The sequence below is a fragment of the Salvelinus fontinalis genome, chromosome 6 (genome assembly GCF_029448725.1).
Source record: "Salvelinus fontinalis isolate EN_2023a chromosome 6, ASM2944872v1, whole genome shotgun sequence".
NCBI classification, from domain to species: Eukaryota; Metazoa; Chordata; class Actinopteri; order Salmoniformes; family Salmonidae; genus Salvelinus; species Salvelinus fontinalis.
Genome location: NC_074670.1, coordinates 6,862,106 through 6,889,807, shown reverse-complemented (window position 1 = coordinate 6,889,807; position 27,702 = coordinate 6,862,106). Strand labels below are relative to the sequence as shown.

Below are 27,702 nucleotides of genomic sequence, written 5' to 3'. Positions count from 1 at the left end.
TCCCTTGCACAGCCTGAAGGTGTGTTGGGTCATTGTCCTGTTGAAAAAGACAAACTAGGTGGGATGGCGTATCGCTACAGAATGCTGTGGTAGCGTTGCTGGTTAAGTGTGCCTTGAATTCTAAATAAATCACTGACAGTGTCAACAGCAAAGCACCTCCACACCCTCACACCTCCTCCTCCATGCTTCACGGTGGGAATCACACACGCAGAGATCATCCATTCACCTACTCTGCGTATCACAAAGACAAGGCGGTTGGAACCAAAAATCTCAAATTTGGACTCACCAGACCAAAGGACAGATTTCCACCAGTCTAATGTCCATTGCTCATGTTTCTTGGTCCAAGCAAGTCTATTCTTATTATTGGTGTCCTTTGGTAGTGGTTTCTTTGCAGCAAGTCAACCATTAAAGCCTAATTCACGCAGTCTCCTCTGAACAGTTGATGTTGAGATGTGTGTTACTTGAACTCTGTGAAGAATTTATTTGGGCTGCATTTTCTGAAACTGGTAACTCTAATGAACACTGGGTATTTCTTTCCTGTGGTGGTCCTCATGAGAGCCAGTTTCATCATAGTGCTTGATGGTTTTTGCGACTGCACTGTCAAAGTTCTTTAAATTTTCCGCATTGACTGACCTTCATGTTCTTGCCATAATATGGACTTGGTCTTATACCAAATAGGGCTATCTTCTGTATACCATCCCTAACTTGTCACAACCCAACTGATTGGCTCAAACACATTAAGAAGGAAAGAAAAGCATTCAATGTGACTACCTCATGAAGCTGGTTGAGAGAATGCAAAAGAGTGTGCAGAGCTGTCATCAAGGCAAAGGGTGGATACTTTGAATCTCAAATATAAAACATATATTAATTTGTTTAACTCTTTTTTGGTTATTACATGATTCCATATGTATTATTTCATACTTGGATGTCTTCACTATTATTCTACAATGTAGAAAATAGTAAAAAATAAAGAAAAACCCTGGAATGAGTAGGTGTGTTCAAACTTTTGACTGGTGCTGTATGTGAGAATGATTCCCATGTTACATGTCTCAAATTTAAAATCTAAATCAGAATTAATAAAGCACACAACCACCAGGAAAAAACGAGCAACTAAAGTAGAAAATAGAAGACTTAACTGTACCTCTATCATCTCCCGAGGCTGCTTACCCAACTTCGCATATACAGTAGGCTCAACTTCCGGGATTTGCATAGGCTACACCAAAATATACAATTTGCATTTTCTCTCTAAATAATCACATGATGAGAAAAGTGAATAAACAAACAGACACTGAGCCATATTGGTTGCATGTCTTATACTTTTTCTAAAAGGATTATTTAACCCTAAACATATTTGAGATTAAGAATCATTGTGAAATAAAGCAGTCTAAATGTCTTACAGGCATGTGTCAAATGTAGTTTAACCAGCTGTCCTCCTGTCAAACCACCACCATTATTCAACCATGAAATGCATTAGGAATAGGCTTTTGCAGAATAATCTTTCATCATAGCTGATAAATATCCAAAATTGAGGTCTAAAATCGATGTAGTCTACATTGATTTACATATATTCATAGTAGGCTAGTAGTATAGTTACATTTGTAACATATAATGTTGTTTAATTTGTGATCTGTTGATTTTCCTTTATAAATTAGGTACAGTATATAGAGGGAAATTGAAACGTTAGTCCTACCACTGGTGCATGTTGCAACTGTTCTGCCCAGAGACATTGTGGCTCTACAGACACTGTCACTGGCATTGAGCCAACATGGCTTCCTTTCGGCGTAAACAACAACAGCATCAAGTAAACGGGGTTTGAGTGTAGGCCTATTACCTCGCATATGGTCCGTCTCTTGGATTTCGCAAATAATATGCAACTAGAAATAATTATGTAACCTACAACGATGTGCCGAAGGTGTTTCTAGTGAGTATATTGCGTTCCCCCCAATTATAACTCGCGAATTTATATTTTTGAGGCCAACATTAGCATTAGACAGCTAACGTTAGCTCGCTGGCTAGCTACCACCAATGATTTTGAAACAACTTGCCAGCTAGCTAGCTATCTAGCGAAACATGATGTGTGTTTTTAAAAGGTTGAATGTTCGATACAATCGATGCTTGCTGTGATATTTAATTGCAATCAACGTATACATATGTTTAGTTTACATACAGTAGCTACGTGCTAGCTAGCTAACTAAAGTTTGCTAACGTCTGGTCTAATTTACTATTGCTTTCTAACGTTAGCCAGAAGTACATGTTAGCTTTTTTTAATCATTGCCAACGCTGGATTAAAGTGATATCTCATTTGCCCACTTGGATGACACCAGTGTTTATAAAAATGTTTAGCTAGCTAAAGTTGAAGTCAACTGACAGTCTTAAATTTAACTACCTAGCGAGGTAACTCGTTAGCCAACTACCGAACATAGCTAGCTAGCTACGACGTTTGTTTTATTTTAGCTAGCAAGTAACTAACGTTAGTAATGTGGAGAGAGGCCTGTCAAACCTAAGGTCAGTTGATACGATTAAGGAGTATTTATCGTTAATACAGTACCGGGCAGACCCCATGCCATGGTAGCTAGCTAGCTAACATGTCAGTTATTTAGGTCTTTCTAGTTTTAATTAAACAGTTTAACGTTACCTAACTAGTTAATAGGAACAAGCTAACTAGCTAGCTACCGTTAAGTAAGTTGTTAGATCAAATAATTACCAGTGAGAATAGTGAATGTCTTACAATCAACTGAATATCGTCAGCTGTCTAAGTAGTTAGGGGCCTACAAGTGGCATTTATGTGAATACATTTCTCTGGCAACATGATGATGTAGCTAGTCTTGAAAAAAGAGTTATCAATTGTGATAATGTAACCTTCAACCCAAACAGATTGTCCTTCAGACAACTCATCATCCTCCTCTCCGCTGGGTAGCTCAATAGCCATGTCATCGCATCAGCCCACCAGTTCAGCCTCCAACAGTCCCACCAGCACCTTTGGCTCGCCTTTCTCAGTCATCAGCCCCTCCCTGGGCTCCCCTGGTGTGGCACCCTCCATGGGTTATGGACCTATTAGCAGTAGCCAGGTGAGAAACACACCCAGGGTCCTTGTTTTGCTTTCATCTTTGCATTTAAATGATCCTACTCTGTATGCGTTTATTCTCTAGCATTATTTCCAAGCTCAGACTAGTGCTGAAGTTTTTTGCTGCGCACAGAAAGGCTGACATTTAGGCTAGCCTATGTAGCCTAGATGTTTACTTATTTTTTAAATCAGTCATGATAACAGCATTGTTATATTTGTTTTTTCCCCCACTTTTTGTTTGTGCACAGATCAACTCTACAATGGGGATGCACTCAATCAGCAGCTCGGATGATGTCAAACCCCCGTTTGGCTTGAGGCCTATGTCTGCACACAGCCCTGGGATAATGCTCTCCCAGAAACGCATGTGTGCCATCTGTGGAGACCGCTCCTCTGGTGAGTGCTGTGCACTAAGAGCAGGGTTAGTAGAGGTGAAACGTCGGGCCGGGGACTTATTTTAAATCCCTGGCAATTTCAGAGAGGATAATCCTTTTTGTCAGCTGTCTTCAGCTGTGTGTCCTGACCTCTCCCCATCAGTCTAACCAATGTTCTTTACTGGCCTGTTTGATTCTATGTCACTATATAAACAATAAAGGTACTTGAAATGCTGCAGATTCATTAATTAGTGAAGCTCTGTGTAACTTTGCTCATCAAAAAACAAAATCTGTCCTCATTCCTACATAGTGTATGCCGGTACCACGGTAATATCACGGTACCAAAACATCATGATACTTAGAATACCGTAGTACTGTTTCATATGATACTACTGACTTTTTCATCCCTACCGATCTAAAGAACCTGCCTGTTATTAAATGTTTATAAAGTCAGTTTTGTTTATAAATTCATTTGTATTTAAGAAATAGTTACTAGTCTCTTGTATGCGCAGGTCACGTGTGGCAGCTGTAATCAGCCAGCCGCTTCCCCTACCAGCCCGCCAGTCACTCACCTGCTTCTCTCAGCATCCCCTACCAGCCCGCCAGTCACTCACCTGCTTCTCTCAGCATCCCCTACCAGCCCGCCAGTCACTCACCTGCTTCTCTCAGCATCCCCTACCAGCCCGCCCCTCACTCACCTGCTTCTCTCAGCATCCCCTACCAGCCGGCCCCTCACTCACCTGCTTCTCTCAGCATCCCCTACCAGCCCGCCCCTCACTCACCTGCTTCTCTCAGCATCCCCTACCAGCCCGCCCCTCACTCACCTGCTTCTCTCAGCATCCCCTACCAGCCGGCCCCTCACTCACCTGCTTCTCTCAGCATCCCCTACCAGCCGGCCCCTCACTCACCTGCTTCTCTCAGCATCCCCTACCAGCCCGCCCCTCACTCACCTGCTTCTCTCAGCATCCCCTACCAGCCCGCCCCTCACTCACCTGCTTCTCTCAGCATCCCCTACCAGCCGGCCCCTAAATCACCTGCTTCTCTTAGCTTTCCCTACCTGCCCGCCCCTCACTCACCTGCTTCTCTCCATCCATTCTTCATGCACATCAAATATAATTTAGCCGTGATGGCGAGCGGGGAAGCAGACCCAGATGATCCCCTGATGAGTCTTCTGTTGTTAGATTTGTTACATTGGAGCAGCAAGCAATGTTGATACGTTGTATCATTTCACCACCTGTTATAACCAAGAGCACAGACCAGTCTGAGTAGACTTCAAGTTCACGGTCATGCAGCCTCTGAGTGTCAGAGAGGGAAAATGGAGGACTGCTTGGTGACAGGCGTCCTTGCTGCTTTACACCAAAGAAAACGTCTTGTCTCTCAAATATGTCCCATATTACCAGAGATGCCTTTTGCGCACATTTTATATAATACAAATCAATTAATTGCGAGCAATTTTAAACTAATACCGGGTCGCTAATTATTGTTTTGATCACAAACAATGTTGTTCAGCCATGTTACCTAGCTAGCTAACAACCTGTTACCTTGGCAGTAGGTTTAGGCACATTTAGATTGGAACAGGAAGAAAGGAGAAGGGTCTCTACTCATGTGCTTTAAAAGGTAGGATTCATATACTGTTGGCCTGATGGAAGACTAAACTATATCAAATAATCTATTTCTTTCTGGTACTCCTTAAATTCTGTTTGGTGCCGAACGTTTTTAAAGTTGGGAGCAGTGTGTGTTTGTGGGAGACAGCAAGTGGTGTGTGTGTGTGTGCCTGTTAACTGAAGAGTAAAGGTTTCATGCAGTGTTTTCCTCTTACTGAGACAATGACTTGCAGATCATTATGCATGTACAGTATATCACTGGAGGTTGGTAGCACCTTATTGGGAAGGACGGGCTCATGGTAATGTCTGGAGCAGAATGGTATCTAACACATGGTTTCTATGTGTTTGATGCCGTTCCATTTGCCCAGTTCCAGTCATTATTATGAGCCGTCCTCCCTTCAGCAACCTCCCTGATGTATATTCCTCCAGCCAAATCACAGGTAGGCCTTTGCACAACTTAGCAAATCAGACATTCTATGCAGTATTCTATTATACAGTGATCCGTGTGAAGCTACATTTAATGTGTTGTATTGAGTAGAAGTGTGAATTTTTAGAAAACATGAACAAGCGTCTGGGGGCTGGTGCAAACAGGATTCTAGGTCACTGATTATTTTTTTAATGTGTTCACTGCGGTACTACTTGGCCAGGTGTCGTATCGTTTTTAAAATGTTGGTGTGACAAGTCTACCCCTTCCCGCAGGTAAGCACTATGGTGTGTACAGCTGTGAAGGTTGCAAGGGCTTCTTCAAACGCACAGTGCGCAAGGACCTGAGCTACACCTGCAGGGATAACAAAGAATGCCTGGTGGACAAGCGCCAGCGCAATCGCTGCCAGTACTGTCGCTACCAGAAGTGTCTGGCTATGGGCATGAAGAGGGAAGGTAAGGAAGTACTGAACGTCTGGCTATTATCATGAAGAGGGAAGGTAGAGAAGGACTGAACGTCTGGCTATGGGCATGAAGAGGGAAGGTAGAGAAGGACTGAGCGTCTGGCTATGGGCATGAAGAGGGAAGGTAAGGAAGGACTGGGCGTCTGGCTATGGGCATGAAGAGGGAAGGTAGAGAAGGACTGAGCGTCTGGCTATGGGCATGAAGAGGGAAGGTAAGGAAGGACTGGGCGTCTAGCTATGGGCATGAAGAGGGAAGGTAGAGAAGGACTGAATGTCTGGCTATGGGCATGAAGAGGGAAGGTAGAGAAGGACTGAACTTCTGGCTATGGGCATGAAGAGGGAAGGTAGAGAAGGACTGAACGTCTGGCTATTATCATGAAGAGGGAAGGTATAAAAGTACTGAACGTCTGGCTATTATCATGAAGAGGGAAGGTAGAGAAGGACTGAATGTCTGGCTAGTATCATGAAGAGGGAAGGTAGAGAAGGACTGAATGTCTGGCTAGTATCATGAAGAGGGAAGGTAGAGAAGGACTGAACGTCTGTCTATTATCATGAAGAGGGAAGGTAGAGAAGGACAATGTCTGGCTATTATCATGAAGAGGGAAGGTAGAGAAGGACTGAACGTCTGGATATTATCATGAAGAGGGAAGGTAGAGAAGGACTGAACGTCTGGCTATTATCATGAAGAGGGAAGGTAGAGAAGGACTGAGCGTCTGGCTATGGGCATGAAGCGGGAAGGTAGAGAAGGACTGAACGTCTGGCTATTATCATGAAGAGGGAAGGTAAGGAAGGTCTGAGCGTCTGGCTATGGGCATGAAGAGGGAAGGTAGAGAAGGACTGAGCGTCTGGCTATTATCATGAAGAGGAAAGGTAGAGAAGGACTGAGCGTCTGGCTATGGGCATGAAGCGGGAAGGTAGAGAAGGACTGAATGTCTGGCTATTATCATGAAGAGGGAAGGTAGAGAAGGACTGAACGTCTGGCTATTATCATGAAGAGGGAAGGTAGAGATGGACTGAGCGTCTGGCTATGGGCATGAAGAGGGAAGGTAGAGAAGGACTGAACGTCTGGCTATTATCATGAAGAGGGAAGGTAGAGAAGGACTGAACGTCTGGCTATTATCATGAAGAGGGAAGGTAGAGAAGGACTGAATGTCTGGCTATGGGCATGAAGAGGGAAGGTAGAGAAGGACTGAACGTCTGGCTATTATCATGAAGAGGGAAGGTAGAGAAGGCCTGAATGTCTGGCTATTATCATGAAGAGGGAAGGTAGAGAAGGACTGAACGTCTGGCTATTATCATGAAGAGGGAAGGTAGAGATGGACTGAGCGTCTGGCTATGGGCATGAAGAGGGAAGGTAGAGAAGGACTGAACGTCTGGCTATTATCATGAAGAGGGAAGGAAGAGAAGGACTGAACGTCTGGCTATTATCATGAAGAGGGAAGGTAGAGAAGGACTGAATGTCTGGCTATTATCATGAAGAGGGAAGGTAGAGAAGGACTGAATGTCTGTCTATTATCATGAAGAGGGAAGGTAGAGAAGGACTGAATGTCTGTCTATTATCATGAAGAGGGAAGGTAGAGAAGGACTGAATGTCTGGCTATGGGCATGAAGAGGGAAGGTAGAGAAGGACTGAACGTCTGGCTATTATCATGAAGAGGGAAGGTAGAGAAGGACTGAACGTCTGGCTATGGGCATGAAGAGGGAAGGTAGAGAAGGACTGAGCGTCTGGCTATGGGCATGAAGAGGGAAGGTAAGGAAGGACTGGGCGTCTAGCTATGGGCATGAAGAGGGAAGGTAGAGAAGGACTGAATGTCTGGCTGTGGGCATGAAGAGGGAAGGTAGAGAAGGACTGAACGTCTGGCTATGGGCATGAAGAGGGAAGGTAGAGAAGGACTGAACGTCTGGCTATTATCATGAAGAGGGAAGGTATAAAAGTACTGAACGTCTGGCTATTATCATGAAGAGGGAAGGTAGAGAAGGACTGAACGTCTGGCTATTATCATGAAGAGGGAAGGTAGAGAAGGACTGAACGTCTGGCTATTATCATGAAGAGGGAAGGTAGAGAAGGACTGAATGTCTGGCTAGTATCATGAAGAGGGAAGGTAGAGAAGGACTGAATGTCTGGCTAGTATCATGAAGAGGGAAGGTAGAGAAGGACTGAACGTCTGTCTATTATCATGAAGAGGGAAGGTAGAGAAGGACAATGTCTGGCTATTATCATGAAGAGGGAAGGTAGAGAAGGACTGAACGTCTGGATATTATCATGAAGAGGGAAGGTAGAGAAGGACTGAACGTCTGGCTATTATCATGAAGAGGGAAGGTAGAGAAGGACTGAGCGTCTGGCTATGGGCATGAAGAGGGAAGGTAGAGAAGGACTGAGCGTCTGGCTATTATCATGAAGAGGAAAGGTAGAGAAGGACTGAGCGTCTGGCTATGGGCATGAAGCGGGAAGGTAGAGAAGGACTGAACGTCTGGCTATTATCATGAAGAGGGAAGGTAAGGAAGCACTGAATGTCTGGCTATTATCATGAAGAGGGAAGGTAGAGAAGGACTGAACGTCTGGCTATTATCATGAAGAGGGAAGGTAGAGATGGACTGAGCGTCTGGCTATGGGCATGAAGAGGGAAGGTAGAGAAGGACTGAATGTCTGGCTATTATCATGAAGAGGGAAGGTAGAGAAGGACTGAACGTCTGGCTATTATCATGAAGAGGGAAGGTAGAGATGGACTGAGCGTCTGGCTATGGGCATGAAGAGGGAAGGTAGAGAAGGACTGAACGTCTGGCTATTATCATGAAGAGGGAAGGTAGAGAAGGACTGAACGTCTGGCTATTATCATGAAGAGGGAAGGTAGAGAAGGACTGAATGTCTGGCTATTATCATGAAGAGGGAAGGTAGAGAAGGACTGAATGTCTGTCTATTATCATGAAGAGGGAAGGTAGAGAAGGACTGGGCGTCTGGCTATGGGCATGAAGAGGGAAGGTAGAGAAGGACTGAGCGTCTGGCTATGGGCATGAAGAGGGAAGGTAAGGAAGGACTGGGCGTCTAGCTATGGGCATGAAGAGGGAAGGTAGAGAAGGACTGAGCGTCTGGCTATGGGCATGAAGAGGGAAGGTAAGGAAGGACTGGGCGTCTGGCTATTATCATGAAGAGGGAAGGTAGAGAAGGACTGAATGTCTGGCTATTATCATGAAGAGGGAAGGTAGAGAAGGACTGAATGTCTGTCTATTATCATGAAGAGGGAAGGTAGAGAAGGACTGGGCGTCTGGCTATGGGCATGAAGAGGGAAGGTAGAGAAGGACTGAGCGTCTGGCTATGGGCATGAAGAGGGAAGGTAAGGAAGGACTGGGCGTCTGGCTATGGGCATGAAGAGGGAAGGTAGAGAAGGACTGAGCGTCTGGCTATGGGCATGAAGAGGGAAGGTAAGGAAGGACTGGGCGTCTAGCTATGGGCATGAAGAGGGAAGGTAGAGAAGGACTGAATGTCTGGCTATGGGCATGAAGAGGGAAGGTAGAGAAGGACTGAACGTCTGGCTATTATCATGAAGAGGGAAGGTATAAAAGTACTGAACGTCTGGCTATTATCATGAAGAGGGAAGGTAGAGAAGGACTGAACGTCTGGCTATTATCATGAAGAGGGAAGGTAGAGAAGGACTGAACGTCTGGCTATTATCATGAAGAGGGAAGGTAGAGAAGGACTGAATGTCTGGCTAGTATCATGAAGAGGGAAGGTAGAGAAGGACTGAATGTCTGGCTAGTATCATGAAGAGGGAAGGTAGAGAAGGACTGAACGTCTGTCTATTATCATGAAGAGGGAAGGTAGAGAAGGACAATGTCTGGCTATTATCATGAAGAGGGAAGGTAGAGAAGGACTGAACGTCTGGATATTATCATGAAGAGGGAAGGTAGAGAAGGACTGAACGTCTGGCTATTATCATGAAGAGGGAAGGTAGAGAAGGACTGAGCGTCTGGCTATGGGCATGAAGCGGGAAGGTAGAGAAGGACTGAACGTCTGGCTATTATCATGAAGAGGGAAGGTAGAGAAGGACTGAGCGTCTGGCTATTATCATGAAGAGGAAAGGTAGAGAAGGACTGAGCGTCTGGCTATGGGCATGAAGCGGGAAGGTAGAGAAGGACTGAACGTCTGGCTATTATCATGAAGAGGGAAGGTAAGGAAGCACTGAATGTCTGGCTATTATCATGAAGAGGGAAGGTAGAGAAGGACTGAACGTCTGGCTATTATCATGAAGAGGGAAGGTAGAGATGGACTGAGCGTCTGGCTATGGGCATGAAGAGGGAAGGTAGAGAAGGACTGAATGTCTGGCTATTATCATGAAGAGGGAAGGTAGAGAAGGACTGAACGTCTGGCTATTATCATGAAGAGGGAAGGTAGAGATGGACTGAGCGTCTGGCTATGGGCATGAACAGGGAAGGTAGAGAAGGACTGAACGTCTGGCTATTATCATGAAGAGGGAAGGTAGAGAAGGACTGAACGTCTGGCTATTATCATGAAGAGGGAAGGTAGAGAAGGACTGAATGTCTGGCTATTATCATGAAGAGGGAAGGTAGAGAAGGACTGAATGTCTGTCTATTATCATGAAGAGGGAAGGTAGAGAAGGACTGAATGTCTGGCTATGGGCATGAAGAGGGAAGGTAGAGAAGGACTGAACGTCTGGCTATTATCATGAAGAGGGAAGGTAGAGAAGGCCTGAATGTCTGGCTATTATCATGAAGAGGGAAGGTAGAGAAGGACTGAACGTCTGGCTATTATCATGAAGAGGGAAGGTAGAGATGGACTGAGCGTCTGGCTATGGGCATGAAGAGGGAAGGTAGAGAAGGACTGAACGTCTGGCTATTATCATGAAGAGGGAAGGTAGAGAAGGACTGAACGTCTGGCTATTATCATGAAGAGGGAAGGTATAGAAGGACTGAATGTCTGGCTATTATCATGAAGAGGGAAGGTAGAGAAGGACTGAATGTCTGTCTATTATCATGAAGAGGGAAGGTAGAGAAGGACTGAATGTCTGTCTATTATCATGAAGAGGGAAGGTAGAGAAGGACTGAATGTCTGGCTATGGGCATGAAGAGGGAAGGTAGAGAAGGACTGAACGTCTGGCTATTATCATGAAGAGGGAAGGTAGAGAAGGACTGAATGTCTGGCTATGGGCATGAAGAGGGAAGGGAGGGACTGAACATTTGGAGCAGAGCCTAATGGTTTTGGGCCATTCATATTTTTCAACTTTGAGAGTTTGTAGGAGTGCTTTTGAAAGGGCGACATGAATATTTTTTGGAGGGAGCGATTGAGAAACATGTTTTTCTATACCTGCAGAATCTCAAACTTGACTACATTTTCATTAATGAATGACATTTTAAATTGATTTGTGAAGTAGGCCGTTGTAAAATGGTATAGTTCAAAGGCCAGAATCATTTGGTGAAATGATTGAATTATGTTGAATATAGACCTAGCCCAGTAAAACCTTTAACGATAACTTCTATTTGATCATTGTATTGTGTGGGGGGAGATGGTACGTTGTTTTCAAAGTCATTAACAAAACGGGGAGAGCATATGGGGGTAGGTTCATATAACTAACCCCTCTCTTTTCTTTCCCCCTATTTTTTTCTCTCCCTCTTTCTATAGTGGTCCAAGATGAACGTCAGAAATGTAAGGATAAAGACATTGGGAGAATGGAGAGATGATAAATGATATGTTTGGATGTGGTATTGAGCAAGCGCAATTAAATAACAAATGCTTGGCACACACTGGTAGACTAATTCCCACAACACATTGGCTAAGAAATGAATGCATTGTTATATTATATATACCAATTTGACCTTTCACCCTGTTTGGATGAAGCCTAACAGGAGTTAAGAAGCCCTATTGTGCCCATCTTCCTTTCCTTTCTTCCTTTCCTTTTCTTCTACCCTGTGACTCCCTCCCGTCCCTCTCTCCTATTAACCCACACCCCTCTTCCTGTCTCCCGTCTCTCCCTCTCCCCTCCTGGCTCTGTGGTGTGGTTGGATGCATGGCGGGGTGCAGCAGTCCAGGAGGAGCGTCAGAGGATCAGGGAGCGAGAGGAGGGACTGGAGTGCAGCAGTGCTGTGAACGAGGAGATGCCCGTGGAGAAGATCTTGGAGGCAGAGACGTCCGTGGAGCAGAGGGCGGAGCTCCACTCTGATGCAGGCTGCGCTGGTAGCTCTGTGAGTATACAGAGCTATACTGTTGACTGGATCAGTATTAGAGTTGCAACATTCCCATATTTTCCAGAAATCCCGGTTGGAGGATTTCGTCTGTGTTTATTCCTAACTCAGGGAGTCCTCCACCCGGGACAGTTTCCGGAAATTTTGCGGTGTCAGTTAAATTAGTTATCTGCCTCTGATTCATAGCCTACTACTCAGCTCTTGGGATGAATATTCTTTAAAAACATTAGATAAACTGCTGTCTCTTTAGCATGGAGTTTAAAAGTGTTTTCTTTCCTACTAGGGATTATTGCATTATTTCTAGCTTCAGCATTGGCTTTTAGGGTCTGTTATTGTTATTATTGCATTTTATGGGATTTTTGTATCTTTTTTTGTGTTTTAGCCCCATGATGCGGTGACAAACATCTGCCAGACTGCAGACAAGCAGCTGTTTGCGTTGGTGGAGTGGGCCAAGAGGATCCCCCACTTCTCTGAGCTGCCCCTGGACGACCAGGTCATCCTCCTGCGTGCAGGTACCACTGTCTGGAGGGAGGGAGACACCAGGAGGCTGGATGTGATATGCACTGTCTCAAAGAATATAGTTTACAAGTGATTTTCTGTTCCCGTATTCATTCGAGAGGCAACCAGAGTAGTGCATATGATAGTGTACATTTATCTACCAGTGCAGAGCCCAAAATGACTGATCATAGAGAAGGAGCTGCCCCTATTGTGAGATTATTCCGAACCGCTATCAATTGTATTACATGCACATATATCCTGCTATTATAATACAAGACAAGTACATTAGTGTCTAGTTTGAGAAACAGACACCTCAAGTCCTCAACTGGCAGTTTCATTAAATAATGCCCGCAAAACACCAGTCTCAAGGTCAACATTGAAGAGGCGAAAAGAGATGGCTCCTTAATTAATTTTTAAATATTTAAAATAATAAGTCACTTTAAAAAATAATAATAAGTGGTTTAGTACCCAGTCAAAAGTTTTCAGACACCTACTCAAGGGTTTTTCTTTATTTTTACTATTTTCTACATTGTAGAATAATAGTGAAGACATAACTATGAAATAACACAAATGGAATCATGTAGTAACCAAAAAGTGTTAAACAAATCAAAATGTTTTATATTTTAGATTCTTCAAAGTAACCACCCTTTGCCTAATGACAGCTTTGCACACTCATGGCATTCTCTCAACCAGCTTCACCTGGAAGGCTTTTCCAACAGTCTTGAAGGAGTTCACACATATGCTGAGCATTTGTTGGCTGCTTTTCCTCTGCGGTCCAACTCATCCCAAACCATCTCAATTGGGTTGAGGTCAGGTGATTGTGGAGGCCAGGTCATCTGATGCAGCACTCAATCACTCTCCTTCTTGGTCAAAAAGCCTTTACACAGCCTGGAGGTGTGTTCAAATCAAAGTTTATTTGTCACGTGCGCTGAATACAACAGGTGTAGACCTTACAATGAAATGCTTACTTACAGGCTCTAACCAATAGTGCAAAAAATGTATTAGGTGAACAATAGGTAGGTAAAGAAATAAAACAACAGTAAAAAGACAGGCTATATACAGTAGCGAGGCTATAAAAGTAGCGAGGCTCCATACAGACACTTGTTAGTCAGGCTGATTGTGGTAGTATGTAGATGTAGATATGGTTAAAGTGACTGCATATATATGATGAACAGAGAGTAGCAGTAGCGTAAAAGAGAGGGTGGTGGGTGGGACACAATGCAGATAGCCCGGTTAGCCAATGTGCGGGAGCACTGGTTGGTCGGCCCAATTGAGGTAGTATGTACATGAATGTATAGTTAAAGTGACTATGCATACATGATAAACAGAGAGTAGCAGCAGCGTAAAAAGAGGGGTTTGGGGGGGCACACAATGCAAATAGTTCGGGTAGCCATTTGATTACCTGTTCAGGAGTCTTATGGCTTGGGGGTAAAAACTGTTGAGAAGCCTTTTTGTCCTAGACTTGGCACTCCGGTACCGCTTGCCATGCGGTAGTAGAGAGAACAGTCTATGACTAGGCTGGATGGGGTCTTTGACAATTTTTAGGGCCTTCCTCTGACACCGCCTGGCGTAGAGGTCCTGGATGGCAGGCAGCTTAGCCCCAGTGATGTACTGGGTCGTACGCACTACCCTCTGTAGTGCCTTGTGGTCAGAGGACGAGCAATTGCTGTACCAGGCAGTGATGCAACCAGTCAGGATGCTCTCGATGGTGCAGCTGTAGAACCTTTTGAGGATCTCAGGACCCATGCCAAATCTTTTTAGTTTCCTGAGGGGGAATAGGCTTTGTCGTGCCCTCTTCATGACTGTCTTCGTGTGTTTGGACCATTCTAGTTTGTTGTTGATGTGGACACCAAGGAACTTGAAGCTCTCAACCTGCTCCACTACAGCCCTGTCGATGAGAATGGGGGCGTGCTCGGTCCTCCTTTTCCTGTAGTCCACAATAATCTCTTTAGTCTTGGTTACGTTGAGGGATAGGTTGTTATTCTGGCACCACCCGGTCAGGTCTCTGACTTCCTCCATTTAGGCTGTCTCGTCGTTGTCGGTGATCAGGCCTACCACTGTGTCGTCTGCAAACTTAATGATGGTTTTGGAGTCATGCCTGGCCATGCAGTCGTGGGTGAACAGGGAGTACAGGAGGGGTCTGAGCACGCACTCCTGGGGAGCTCCAGTGTTGAGGATCAGTGTGGCAAATGTGTTGCCACCTACCCTCACCGCCTGGGGGTGGCCCATCAGGAAGTCCAGGATCCAGTTGCAGAGGGAGGTGTTTAGTCCCTGGATCCTTAGCTTAGTGAGGAGCTTTGAGGGTACTATGGTGTTGAACGCCGAGCTGTAGTCAATGAATAGCATTCTCACATAAGTGTTCCTTTTGTCCAGGTGGGAAAGGGCAGTGTGGAGTGCAATAGAGATTGCATCATCTGTGGATCTGTTTGGGTGGTATGCGAATTGGAGTGTGTCTAGGGTTTCTGGGATAATGGTGTTGATGTGAGCCATTACCAACCTTTCAAAACACTTCATGGCTATGGACGTGAGCGCTACGGGTCTGTAGTCATTTAGGCAGGTTGCTTTGTGTTCTTGGGCACAGGGACTATGGTGGTCTGCTTGAATCATGTTGGTATTACAGACTCAATCAGAGACATGTTGAATGTCAGTGAAGACACCTGCCAGTTGGTCAGCACATGCCCGGGGCACACGTCCTGGTAATCCGTCTGGCCCCGCAGCCTTGTGTATGTTGACCTGTTTAATGGTCTTACTCACGTCGGCTACAGAGAGCGTGATCACACAGTCATCTGGAACAGCTGATGCTCTCATGCATGCCTCAGTGTTGCTTGCCTCGAAGCGAGCATAGAAGTGATTTAGCTCGTCTGGTTTTCTCGTGTCACTGGGCAGCTAGCGGCTGTGCTTCCCTTTGTAGTCTGTAATAGTTTGCAAGCCCTGCCACATAAGACGAGTGTCGGAGCCGGTGTAGTATGATTCAATCTTAGCCCTGTATTGACGCTTTGCCTGTTTGATGGTTCGTCGCAGGGCATAGCAGGATTTCTTGAAAGCGGCAGCTCTACCATTTGGCTCAGTGCGAATGTTGCCTGTAATCCTTGGCTTCTGGTTGGGGTATGTACGTACAGTCACCGTGGGGACGACGTCCTCAATGCACTTATTGATAAAGCCAGTGACGGATGTGGTGTACTCCTCAGTGCTATCGGAAGAATCCCGGAACATGTTCCAGTCTGTGCTACCAAAACAGTCCTGTAGTTTAGCATCTGCCTCATCTGTCCACTTTTTTATTGATCTAGTCACTGGTGCTTCCTGCTTTAATTTTTGCTTGTAAACAGGAATCAGGAAGATAGAGTTGTGGTCGGATTTACCAAATGGAGGGCGAGGGAGAGCTTTGTACGTGTCTCTGTCACAATAAATTGTGATACATTTATCACAAACTCTACTTCAGGCGAGCAAAATCTAGAGACTTTCTTAGATTTCGTGCACCAGCTGTTGTTTACAAATATGCACAGACCGCCCCGCCTCATCTTTCCGGATTGGGCTGTTCTATCTTGCCGGTGCAGCGTGTATCCCGCTAGCTGAATATCCATGTCGTCATTCAGCCACGATTCCGTGAAACATAGGATATTACAGTTTTTGATGTCCCGTTTGTAGGATATTCGTGATCGTACCTCGTCTAGTTTACTGTCCAATGATTGCACATTGGTGAGTAGTATTGGCGGTAACGGCAGCTTTCCCACTCGCCTTTTCTGTGTCCTGACCAGGCATCCGGCTCTTTGTCCTCTGTACCTCGTCGCTTCCTCTTGCAAATAACGGGATGTCTGCCCTGCCGGGTGTTTGGAGAATGTCTTGTGCGTCTTGTTTGTTTAAGAATTTTTTTGTTGTCTAATCTGAGGTGAGTGATCGCTGTCCTGATATCCAGAAGCTCTTTTTTTGCCGTAAGATACACAGCCTGGAGGTGTGTTGGGTCATTGTCCTGTTGAATAACAAATGATAGTCCAACTAAGCGCAAACCAAATGGGATGGAGTAGCTATCTTCTGTATACCACCTATACCTTGTCACAACACAACTGATTGGCTCAAACGCATTAAGAAGGAAAAAAATTCCACAAATGTACTTTTAACAAGGCACACCTGAGAAATGCATTCCAGGTGACTACCTCATGAAGCTGGTTGAGAGAATGTTAAGAGTGTGCAAAGCGATCATCAATGGAAAGGGTAGCTACTTTGAAGATCTCAAATATACAATATATTTTGATTTGACACTTTTTTGGTTACTACATGATTCCATATGTTATTTCATAGTTTTGATGTCTTCACTTTTATTCTACAATGTAGAAAATAGTAAAACTAAAGAAAAACCCTTGAATGAGTCGGTCTGTCCAAACTTTTGACTGATACTGTATATATATATTTTTGAATAACAAAGAAAGAGCAGCCTGCAGCCGCTAATTGTATGCTTTATTCTTGTGCTTTACTGTCCTTCGTCAGGGTGCTATTGTAGCAGAAATGTCTTTACTGTCCTTCGTCAGGGTGCTATTGTAGCAGAAATGTTTTTACTGTCCTTCGTCAGGGTGCTATTGTAGCAGAAATGTCTTTACTGTCCTTCGTCAGGGTGCTATTGTAGCAGAAATGTTTTTACTGTCCTTCGTCAGGGTGCTATTGGAGCAGAAATGTCTTTACTGTCCTTCGTCAGGGTGCTATTGTAGCAGAAATGTATCTACTGTTCTTCGTCAGGGTGCTATTGTCGCAGAAATGTCTTTACTGTCCTTCGTCAGAGGGCTATTGTAGCAGAAATGTCTTTACTGTCCTTCGTCGGGGGGCTATTGTAGCAGAAATGTCTTTACCAGGGATTCATCAGGGGGCTATTGTCGCATAAATTTTGAAATAGCCGAATCCACTAGTTTGAAGCAGTGTCCCCATACTTTTGACCATGTAGAGTAAGTGAGCGACAAGCAATCCATAGTCTATCATTTGATACATGATAGACTCTGTTGGACACAGTAGCAAATTCCCCAGAGGTTGTTGCTGAGGTCTCCTCCTCCCTTCTCTGATCCTCTCTGCTCTTCTGTCCTGTGTATCTGTCCATCCCTTCGGTCTCTCCTCCCTTCTCTGATCCTCTCTGCTCTTCTGTCCTGTGTATCTGTCCCATCCCTTCGGTCTCTTCTCCCTCCTCTGATCCTCTCTGCTCTTCTGTCCTGTGTATCTGTCCCATCCCTTCGGTCTCTTCTCCCTCCTCTGCTCCTCTCCTGTCTTCTCCCCTCTTTTTCTCCTGTGTGTGTCAGGGTGGAATGAACTTCTGATCGCCTCCTTCTCCCACCGCTCCATCGCTGTGAAGGACGGGGTCCTGCTAGCCAATGAGCTACACCGGGACAACGCACACAGTGCAGGGGTGGCGGCCATCTTTGACAGGTAGGCACACAGTATGCGGCTAAGTTTCCCCTAGGTACAGACCTAGGATCAGCTTCCCATAACATTAACCACTAATAGGGAAAACGTACAATATAATAATAGCATAATTACCATAGAGGTATATAATAACAGTGTTGTATTCAATTCTGTTATCGTCATCATGTGATAACACGCTGTAATTGACCCCCACAGGGAGAGTGTGCAGAGTGCTGAGGTGGGAGCCATATTTGACCGGTAATAACCCACACACACACACACACACACACACACACACACACACACACACACACACACACACACACACACACACACACACAAAGTGTATATCTATGTAAGACAACTCTCTCCACCTCTCTTTCCGGCCTCCTGTAGGGTTCTCACTGAGCTGGTCAGTAAGATGAGAGACATGCAGATGGACAAGACAGAGCTGGGCTGCCTCCGAGCCATCGTCCTCTTCAACCCAGGTGCTCTATTGTTACCATTAGTCCCTCATACACAATGTTACCTCTGCACCTTTACTGTCATGGTTTCCTTCACCGGTTGTGTCCCTCCCTCAGACGCTAAAGGTCTGTCCAACACCGGAGAGGTGGAGCTCCTGAGAGAGAAGGTCTATGCGTCACTGGAAGCCTACTGCAAGCAGAAATACCCAGAGCAGCAGGGAAGGTAGGCATTCATGTGCTACATGAATTAGTACTAGTATCTCATACACTAAAAGGCATGTACATCCTGGATAAATCCATTTGTATTGTACATAGTAATCTGCTCTCCTGTGGTTGTGCTGCTAACTGACGCTGTAAGAGCTAGGAGTGTTGCTGCTGCGTTCATGTAGCTTATTAACTTATTTCATTCCCTCACCCCTCCCCCTCCCCCTCAGGTTCGCTAAGCTCCTCCTCAGGCTGCCAGCACTGCGTTCTATTGGCTTGAAGTGTTTGGAGCACCTGTTCTTCTTCAAGCTGATTGGTGACACCCCTATCGACACGTTCCTCATGGAAATGCTTGAAGCACCTCATCAGTTGGCATAGAGGTGGTAGGAGAGGAGAGGTGTTCTGTGGCCGGGGTTAGATAGCTTGGGTCTGGGAATTTGCTGGAGTGGGACTGCACTTTTAGTTCTTTGGGGAATTCAGCATTTTGTCTCACTGCTGTCTGGGTTATGCTATTTAGTTCACCACCACATTGTCTCTTTCAGAACATGCATCCCCAAGACTTGTGATCTACAGGCTGGTGCTATATATTAATATAACTTCTTGAATAACTGAGATTTAAAAAATAAAATAAAAAATGTATTTTTAAAAAATTGGAACCTTTAGTTCCGTTGCTCTGGCTTATCGAGGCTACAATTTGGGTATATGTTTTTATATAACTATGTTAATACTTTTTAGACAAACCCCAAATGATAAAGTAAAATTCTGGTAAGTGATCTCCCACCGTAACCTGTTTTTAAAATGAAGGTAACCTGGATGCAACCAGACTGTAATTCTACCTTTTTATCATTTGTAATTGGATCAAAATCTTATTGAAAAAACATGAAAAACCTGTTTTATTGTCAAGTCTTGGGAAGTACATTACTGTACCAAGCGAGCGCTCACTGCGTAACATGTCTGACTTTCAGCTCCTAGTGGTTTTGTATCCCTCAGATGACCAGAAAGCAACACGTTAACAATAAACCCGGGATACAAAAGGAGTAGGTGAATCACAGTGGAACACGGAGCAGGCTTGTATTGACTGTGTTGACTAGCTTTATTTGTCTAGTAATATGCTATTAGCATTGTTTCTCTTTGCTGTTTTGTAAAATGTAATCACCTTGCAGGCAAAAAGATTGAGCTGCATTGCACATTTTTGCTATGTACTATTTCTACACCATACAATACAAGTCATCAAATGTCTGGCCAGCAAACAGTCTTTTGGTGCTATACAACAGACATTTGCCATACTTCATTGCAGCCATACACCAAACTGCAAACAGGAAAAATTATGCAAAAAAAAAAAGAACTAACTCAAATGTTGTAAATGTAGCAAAACAAAATGAATACATATGCTGTCTTTCTGCTTGTCAACTTGTCTGTTCTGGGGGCTTTACAAAGTCAATCATTCTGTTAGAAAGGGAATACTCCAATATGTCTTTTAACAATTCTAAGGTACTGTGCAAATATTGTTCAGGGAAAATACAATATATTGATAGGTTTGAATAATGAGATCAGGAGACAGACAAATTATGTAATAATTGATATGTGCCCTTGCTATTAGTTCACCATTTGTATAGAGCAGATCATGTCTTAGGTTGTACTGGATTCCATAAAGCACTGTTCATACCTGGTTATAACGTGCATCCTTTGTTTTGATCATGTCAGCATTCTGATCGTGGCCACATTTTCAGACCGGTGTAGATGATTGAAAGAGGCATTGTGATCGCCCCCCCCCCCCCCCCCCCCCCCCGAAGGTAGTCAGGCACACATTGTGTCTGGGTGTCTTACAAGTGTAGACATATGGACAGTGAATCCATTTAAATCACAATTATAACACCTTCTAAAATATTGACATTTAGCACCATTGTCTAATGGCATCAATATGTGTCTTAAAATAAATAAATATCTATTATTTTGAAAGAATAGCTCTCAAATCATTTGCATACAGGGAGGGACCAGGAAATGTGGTCACAATGCAGACAGTGGATAGATACAAGACACATTTCACATGTGTAGACATTTTTCTGAGTGTGGACAAGATCAGGACAAAGGACTGGTGTTTGCACCAGGCATAAACAAGGATTTTGAATCACATTCAGCTGAATCTCATCTTTTTTTTGTTGTTGAATTTTTCTGTGCTTTCTATAGTAGTTTTTCCTGTTTCATTTTTTTGAGGTGGTTGTTCATCCTCTCCTCTCTGCTTACAGTTTATAAAAAAACACAAACCGTTATCACGTTTAAATATCCATAACACCTGTGGACATAGACACATTAAACAAGACCAAATAGGAGTTTTGTATGATGATCATGTGTGAACACCTGAACAAGGGTATCGGTATGTGTCATGATCCTGTATAAACTCTGGAGCAGTTTAGTGATCCGTGTGGAGAAGTGGATTACAGCTTGGGTAATGTGGACTGAAAATAAAGAGCTTGAACTTTTCTTTCTTGTCCATTTGAATGTTTCTTTGTGGTTTGTATTGAATATCAACTTCTGACACAAAATAAATGGGGGGGAAATCTGTGGCATTGAGAAGTATAAACATAATTGAGATGAACAAAATATACCTTTTTTACATTAGTTTTATACCAATCTACATACCCCACAAATAATCTCACCTTCTCATTGACATTGTTAAAAGTTGTATGTTTTTGTCTTGACATTGTTGGGCTGCAGTACTAGTCAGTCACCACCAGAGGAACCCATACACACTGTCAGCGGTTGTTTCTCTCCTGATTCAGAGCCATCTGTTGGTTTGCCTTGTCCCATACCCTCTCTGTTGGTTTGCCTTGTCCCATACCCTCTCTGTTGGTTTGCCTTGTCCCGTACCCTCTCTGTTGGTTAGCCTTGTCCCGTACCCTCTCTGTTGGTTAGCCTCGTCCCGTACCCTCTCTGTTGGTTAGCCTTGTCCCATACCCTCCTTGTTGGTTAGCCTTGTCCCATACCCTCTCTATTGGTTAGCCTTGTCCCGTACCCTCCCTGTTGGTTAGCCTTGTCCCGTACCCTCTCTGTTGGTTAGCCTTGTCCCATACCCTCTCTGTTGGTTATCCTTGTCCCGTACCCTCCCTGTTGGTTAGCCTTGTCCCGTACCCTCTCTGTTGGTTAGCCTTGTCCCATACCCTCTCTGTTGGTTAGCCTTGTCCCATACCCTCCTTGTTGGTTTGCCTTGTCCCATACCCCCCTTGTTGGTTAGCCTTGTCCCGTACCCTCTCTGTTGGTTAGCCTTGTCCCGTACCCTCCCTGTTGGTTAGCCTTGTCCCGTACCCTCTCTGTTGGTTAGCCTTGTCCCATACCCTCTCTGTTGGTTAGCCTTGTCCCATACCCTCTCTGTTGGTTAGCCTTGTCCCATACCCTCTCTGTTGGTTAGCCCTGTCCCATACCCTCTCTGTTGGTTAGCCTTGTCCCATACCCTCCCTGTTGGTTAGCCTTGTCCCATACCCTCCCTGTTGGTTAGCCTTGTCCCATACCCTCCCTGTTGGTTAGCCTTGTCCCATACTCTCTGTTGGTTAGCCTTGTCCCATACCCTCTCTGTTGGTTAGCCTTGTCCCATACCCTCTCTGTTGGTTAGCCTTGTACCATAACCGCTCTGTTGGTTAGCCTTGTCCCATACCCTCTCTGTTGGTTAGCCTTGTCCCGTACCCTCTCTGTTGGTTAGCCTTGTCCCATACCCTCCTTGTTGGTTTGCCTTGTCCCATACCCCCTTGTTGGTTAGCCTTGTCCCGTACCCTCTGTTGGTTAGCCTTGTCCCGTACCCTCCCTGTTGGTTAGCCTTGTCCCGTACCCTCTCTGTTGGTTAGCCTTGTCCCGTACCCTCTCTGTTGGTTAGCCTTGTCCCATACCCTCCTTGTTGGTTTGCCTTGTCCCATACCCCCCTTGTTGGTTAGCCTTGTCCCGTACCCTCTCTGTTGGTTAGCCTTGTCCCGTACCCTCCCTGTTGGTTAGCCTTGTCCCGTACCCTCTCTGTTGGTTAGCCTTGTCCCATACCCTCTCTGTTGGTTAGCCTTGTCCCATACCCTCTCTGTTGGTTAGTCTTGTACCATACCCGCTCTGTTGGTTAGCCTTGTCCCATACCCTCTCTGTTGGTTAGCCTTGTCCCATACCCTCTCTGTTGGTTAGCCCTGTCCCATACCCTCTCTGTTGGTTAGCCCTGTCCCATACCCTCTCTGTTGGTTAGCCTTGTCCCATACCCTCCCTGTTGGTTAGCCCTGTCTGTTGGTTAGCCTTGTCCCATACCCTCCCTGTTGGTTAGCCCTGTCTGTTGGTTAGCCTTGTCCCATACACCCTCTGTTGGTTAGCCTTGTCCCATACCCTCCCTGTTGGTTAGCCCTGTCTGTTGGTTAGCCTTGTCCCATACCCTCTCTGTTGGTTAGCCTTGTCCCATACCCCCTCTGTTGGTTAGCCCTCTCTGTTGGTTAGCCTTGTCCCATACCCTCTCTGTTGGTTAGCCTTGTCCCATACCCCCTCTGTTGGTTAGCCCTCTCTGTTGGTTAGCCTTGTCCCATACCCTCTCTGTTGGTTAGCCTTGTCCCATAACCCCTCTGTTGGCAGTGGTGGAAAAAGTACCCCATTGTCATACTTGAGTAAAAGTAAAGATACCTTAATAGAAAATGACTCAAGTAAGAGTGAGTCACCCATTAAAATACTACTTAAGTAAAAGTTTAAAAGTATTTGCTTTTAAAAGTACTTTAGTATCAAAAGTAAATGTAATTGCTAAAATATACTTAAGTATAAAAAGTATAAATCATTTCAAATTCCTTATTTTATGCAAACCAGACGGCACAATTTTCTTGTTTTTAATTTATGGACAGCCAGGGGCACACTCCAACACTCAGACATAATTTACAAACAAAGCATTTAGTGAGTGTTTAGTGAGTCCGCCAGATCAGAGGTAGTAGGGATTACCAGGTATGTTCTAGTTAAGTGCGTGAGTTGGACCATTTTCCTGTCCTGCTAAGCATTCAAAATGTATCGAGTACTTTTAGGTATCAGATTTTATTGGTCACATGTAGTGTAGACAACTCTAGGCTACAGTGCAGCCAGCGGAACAGGGTTCCAGGTGTAACATTGACAGGAGTGAAAATGATGGACATGAATTCAGTATACTACATCAGATACAGTATAGGGCCAGACTACTAATAGTTTCTCTGGGATTATTACCAGAACACATTTAACAAAGAATCAGACTTTTTTTCCCCCTCACACAACAGAATTCACACAGTGTCTCTGAATGTTTCTTAAGAGACCTTTAATTGCAAGATGTTCATACATACAGTTGTTGTTGGAGGGGCGAAGACGCAAGAAAAGCTCACAGAGTCTGGATGTGCTTGTGTCCAAGTCCCACACTGACTTACAGTACAGCAGTGGGTGAGAAGGAGATGATATAGCCAATCACAGAAAACATTGGTGTGCATCCCAAATGGCACCCTATTCCCTACACAGTGCACTACTTTTGAAATCTATGGGCCCTGGTAAAAAAAAAAAAAAGTAGTGCACTATATAGGGAATAGGGTGCCATTTGGGACACTCACACCGTGTTTTATTGAGTGCAATGTAATGAAAGGCTGCTGAAGGTTCCATAGGAGTACTAGGGGCTGAAGCGTTACAGATTGTGTCATTTCAGATTGAGCCGACATATGCAGTGTTTACCATGAATGCAGTCTATGCTAATGCAGGAACACTTTCAATCACGCTAAAACGCTGAACTTCAGCGATACAGATTGAATCCAGCCCTAGCTGGTTACATCGACCTCTCCGTCTATCCTAATGCGTTTCAAGTCATGTGCAGAGGAAAAACAATCAAACATAACAAATGCTAAGCCTCTGAGCATTCAAATCAAATCAATCTCCCTTTATCCATAAAACGCCACATCTGTAGACATTTTTTTTAAACCATGCATGGTTTGGTTTTCACTTAAATTACAATTTCCATAGAATAACACTGCTTTGTTTAACCTATAATACACTATTCTATACAAAATGCCAACAATTGAAAGACATAAAACACATCGTTGTGACTTTTACATAATTTTACAGCACTCTTCCCCCATTATTACTTTACATGTACTCAGAGTTACAATACTCAAAATGACCATCTGAGAAAAAGGCTGAAAGAATATACTTTGTCACTGTTAATGATCTGGTTGTCCTCAGTAAAAGATGCATGCTACAAATGGTGTATAAGGTGCTGGATAGTTTCATACCAAATTGTAAGTTCTCCATGAGAAAGACATATAGGTGTGTGACTGTTATGTTGTGGCTTGTGTTGCTGCAAGCATATATTCTTTCATGTTTAGTCGACAATGGCTGTTTCCATCACAGTGAATGTTTGTGACTGTGTAGAATCATCATACAACTCTCTACACAATTCCAAATGTAAACTGGAATTATGCACTTTAAAAAACTAGCTAGCTAGCTGACTGTAACCACTACACCCCAATAAAAGTCAACAGTGTAGGAAAGTTCAGATATACTATATGCCCTAATTCTACATTAAGGCAAATGGAAACAACTAAAATCTTTTTGTAGAACATTTTTTGTGACAAAACTGCTAAAATGGAAATATTGTCGTTAGACAATCAGCTATAACCCTAGTTTAGTTGTGATTCAAAATAAAACCGCAATGCTCAAATGGAAGAGGAGAACTGTTTCCAAGACATAAAGCCATGGAACATAGTACTGAAATGTATTCATCTAGGAAAGAATGAAAACAGGAAGTCACAGCTGTTGAATTGACCTAAGGAGGAAGTCCTTTCATTACACACAGTAACATTTTCTGTAACAAATATCTCCCTGAACATGACTGAATAAATAGACTTGTCTATAAAAGGCACTCATTCAGTTGAAGCTCATATCGTTTTTCTATAATAACCTATTATTCATCTCTTACTTGAAAACAAAATCTTAAATGTTGCCTAACTCGTTGACACAGAGAGTAGAGAGAGAGTACGTACGTGTAACTAGTGTAAATATATCTCCCAGTCAGTTCTAACACTCCACAATAAGTATGTCTCAACCATAGAAGAAAGGCTTTGCAGCGAACAGCAGGAGCTTGCGTAACACTGGTGTCATGCATGCAACACGTGTGCAATTGTAGGTACTAGGCAGGCCTATAGGTTAAAGCTGGAACATTCGCTTCGCGTGATTGACAGACGTCAGTCTGTCTGGACCCAGTAGCATCGTCCCTTCTGTACACTTGTCAGCTCACAGACTGTTCTCACCAAAGTTGATGACTCTGATATGCTATGTGTTTTTTAAAAGTGGAATCCAGTAATTCAATTGTATGTAGTAAATGATACCTTCCCTCTTAACACATCATGGTGTGTCCTCTTGGAATTCCACTCTGTTCCATCTGTATCAAATCCAACTGAATCAACAACATGCAAAATTGGAAACATTTTAGTTTGCAAAAGTCAATAGAATCTGTTAGAGCGTATAATCAGTTGTGCTACTGTCTCATTACTGGTTCTATCTGGTGAATTCTTTAATTCATCTGATATCTGATTGGTACATCAGTGTGTGTCAAGGATTTCACCTTCTTTTCCTCTAAATATCCAACTTCTACATCCAGTGCAAATATTCCTTCTCTGAGCACCTTTTTCTCACGCATTAAAGTATTTTAAAACCCAAAAAACTACCACAGTAGTATAGTAAAACAAATCAGCCTGTGGACACAGCCATTTTTTTTATATGAACAAAAATTGTTCGAACTAAAAATACTGTCTGACACCAAGCCCAACACACATGCTCATCATAAGTGGGGATAGATAGCATCAATGCTAATGTCTTTAACATCAACGCTAACTTCTTTAGCATCAATGCTAACTTCTTTAGTGTCAATGCTAACTTCTTTACTATTCAACTCCGAGGCCTTTTTGGTTCAGACACAAGTCCACAGTGATTCAAGCACTCGCATGTCCCTCCCTTTAGAAGTCCTGAGGCTAAAGGTCTTCTGTGTAGGTTAGTCTCAGTTTGTATCGTTCAGTCATAGGGTGAATCTCAATTGAGGAAAAGGTTAGGGAGGAGGAACCTCAGATCTAGTCCTCTAATGCCTTGTATAGACAGGTGAGGATAGAAGACACGAGGAATCAAGGAAATACAACTGAGATTCACCACTAGTCATGTGGTCACTGTGGGCTTCATCAAGTGATTAAGACTTACAGTTGGGATGGGAGCTGTTCCTCAAAGGCCTCAGCCTCATATTCAAAGGTTAGGAGAAACAACTGATTGGAACAACAGGATTAAGAAACACTCAAGTCGGCACAGCAGCATAGTGTAGTGGTTTGGATGCTGAACTTTACCTGAGTGTGTGTGTGTGTGGAGCTGGGTCAGCTGGATCACTGAACCCCTTCACCTGCCCCTATACCAATACCACTTTGTTCCACTGAAAACCATCTATTATCCTGGGTGAGGACCATATTCCTCATGGTCTCTTCCTGAACATTGTTTACCATCTTAACCAGGTGACACACTGTGCCACAGCTACCTGCACAAACCACAGACAGAAAGGTGAGCTACAGTCATCATAAAGCTGAACCAGGGGAAATACCAAGCTAAGCTATGGTGCAGCGGTTGACGGGCTGGCTGGATGAGCAGGGGTTAGAGGTCAGGGGTCAGTGAAGGGCGGTAAGAGGGTTTCCCAGGTGTCTGTGTGTGCTATGCTGCCGGATCCAGCTCTACTTCTCTTCCTGTCACACAGCCATCTCTGAACCACTGGACAACCCCAAGGCATTGGCCTCCTCTGGCGTCAGACCGCTTTTCAGTGTTCTTCTCACTGTAGAGAGAGAGAGAGAGAGAGAGACAGAGAGAGACACAGAGAGAGAGACAGAGAGAGACACAGAGAGAGAGAGAGAGTCATGAAGAGGTTTAAATAGAACTGTATGTATTTACTGTAGCACTGTGTTGTTGAACTGTATCACTCCGCAGGTGATGCTGGAAAATAAGATAGTGTGCATTAACACTGACAGAATGTCCACAGTCAGATGTCGGGGGCAGTTAAAC

General features: G+C 44.2%; 2 protein-coding genes across 8 annotated transcripts in view; one reads left to right on the top strand and one right to left on the bottom strand.

Annotated features, from left to right (window-relative positions):
- The first annotated feature begins 1,738 nt into the window (after positions 1 to 1,738).
- Positions 1,739 to 21,147, top strand: LOC129856906 (retinoic acid receptor RXR-beta-A-like). Of its 2 annotated transcripts, none has more exons than XM_055924667.1 (12): positions 1,739 to 1,921; positions 2,875 to 3,068; positions 3,313 to 3,457; positions 5,739 to 5,918; positions 11,562 to 11,585; positions 11,964 to 12,121; positions 12,504 to 12,633; positions 17,896 to 18,022; positions 18,215 to 18,256; positions 18,395 to 18,486; positions 18,580 to 18,685; positions 18,897 to 21,147. In XM_055924667.1, exons 2-12 carry the CDS (start codon positions 2,928 to 2,930, stop codon positions 19,042 to 19,044), a joined length of 1,293 nt encoding a protein of 430 aa, XP_055780642.1. In that variant the 5' UTR covers positions 1,739 to 1,921; positions 2,875 to 2,927; the 3' UTR covers positions 19,045 to 21,147. The 2 variants fall into 2 exon arrangements, with proteins under 2 accessions (XP_055780642.1, XP_055780641.1); XM_055924666.1 differs by having other exon boundaries at positions 1,740 to 1,921; positions 11,961 to 12,121.
- Positions 21,148 to 23,933: 2,786 nt separating this feature from the next.
- The window catches only part of fhod3b (formin homology 2 domain containing 3b), a 254,738-nt gene continuing 250,969 nt past the window's right edge, over positions 23,934 to 27,702 (bottom strand). For all 6 annotated transcript variants that reach the window (XM_055924647.1, XM_055924642.1, XM_055924646.1 and 3 more), the window contains one exon: positions 23,934 to 27,475. In XM_055924647.1, the coding sequence (XP_055780622.1) occupies positions 27,393 to 27,475 (83 nt within the window). In that variant the 3' untranslated portion in view covers positions 23,934 to 27,392. The remainder of the gene's footprint in view (positions 27,476 to 27,702) is intronic.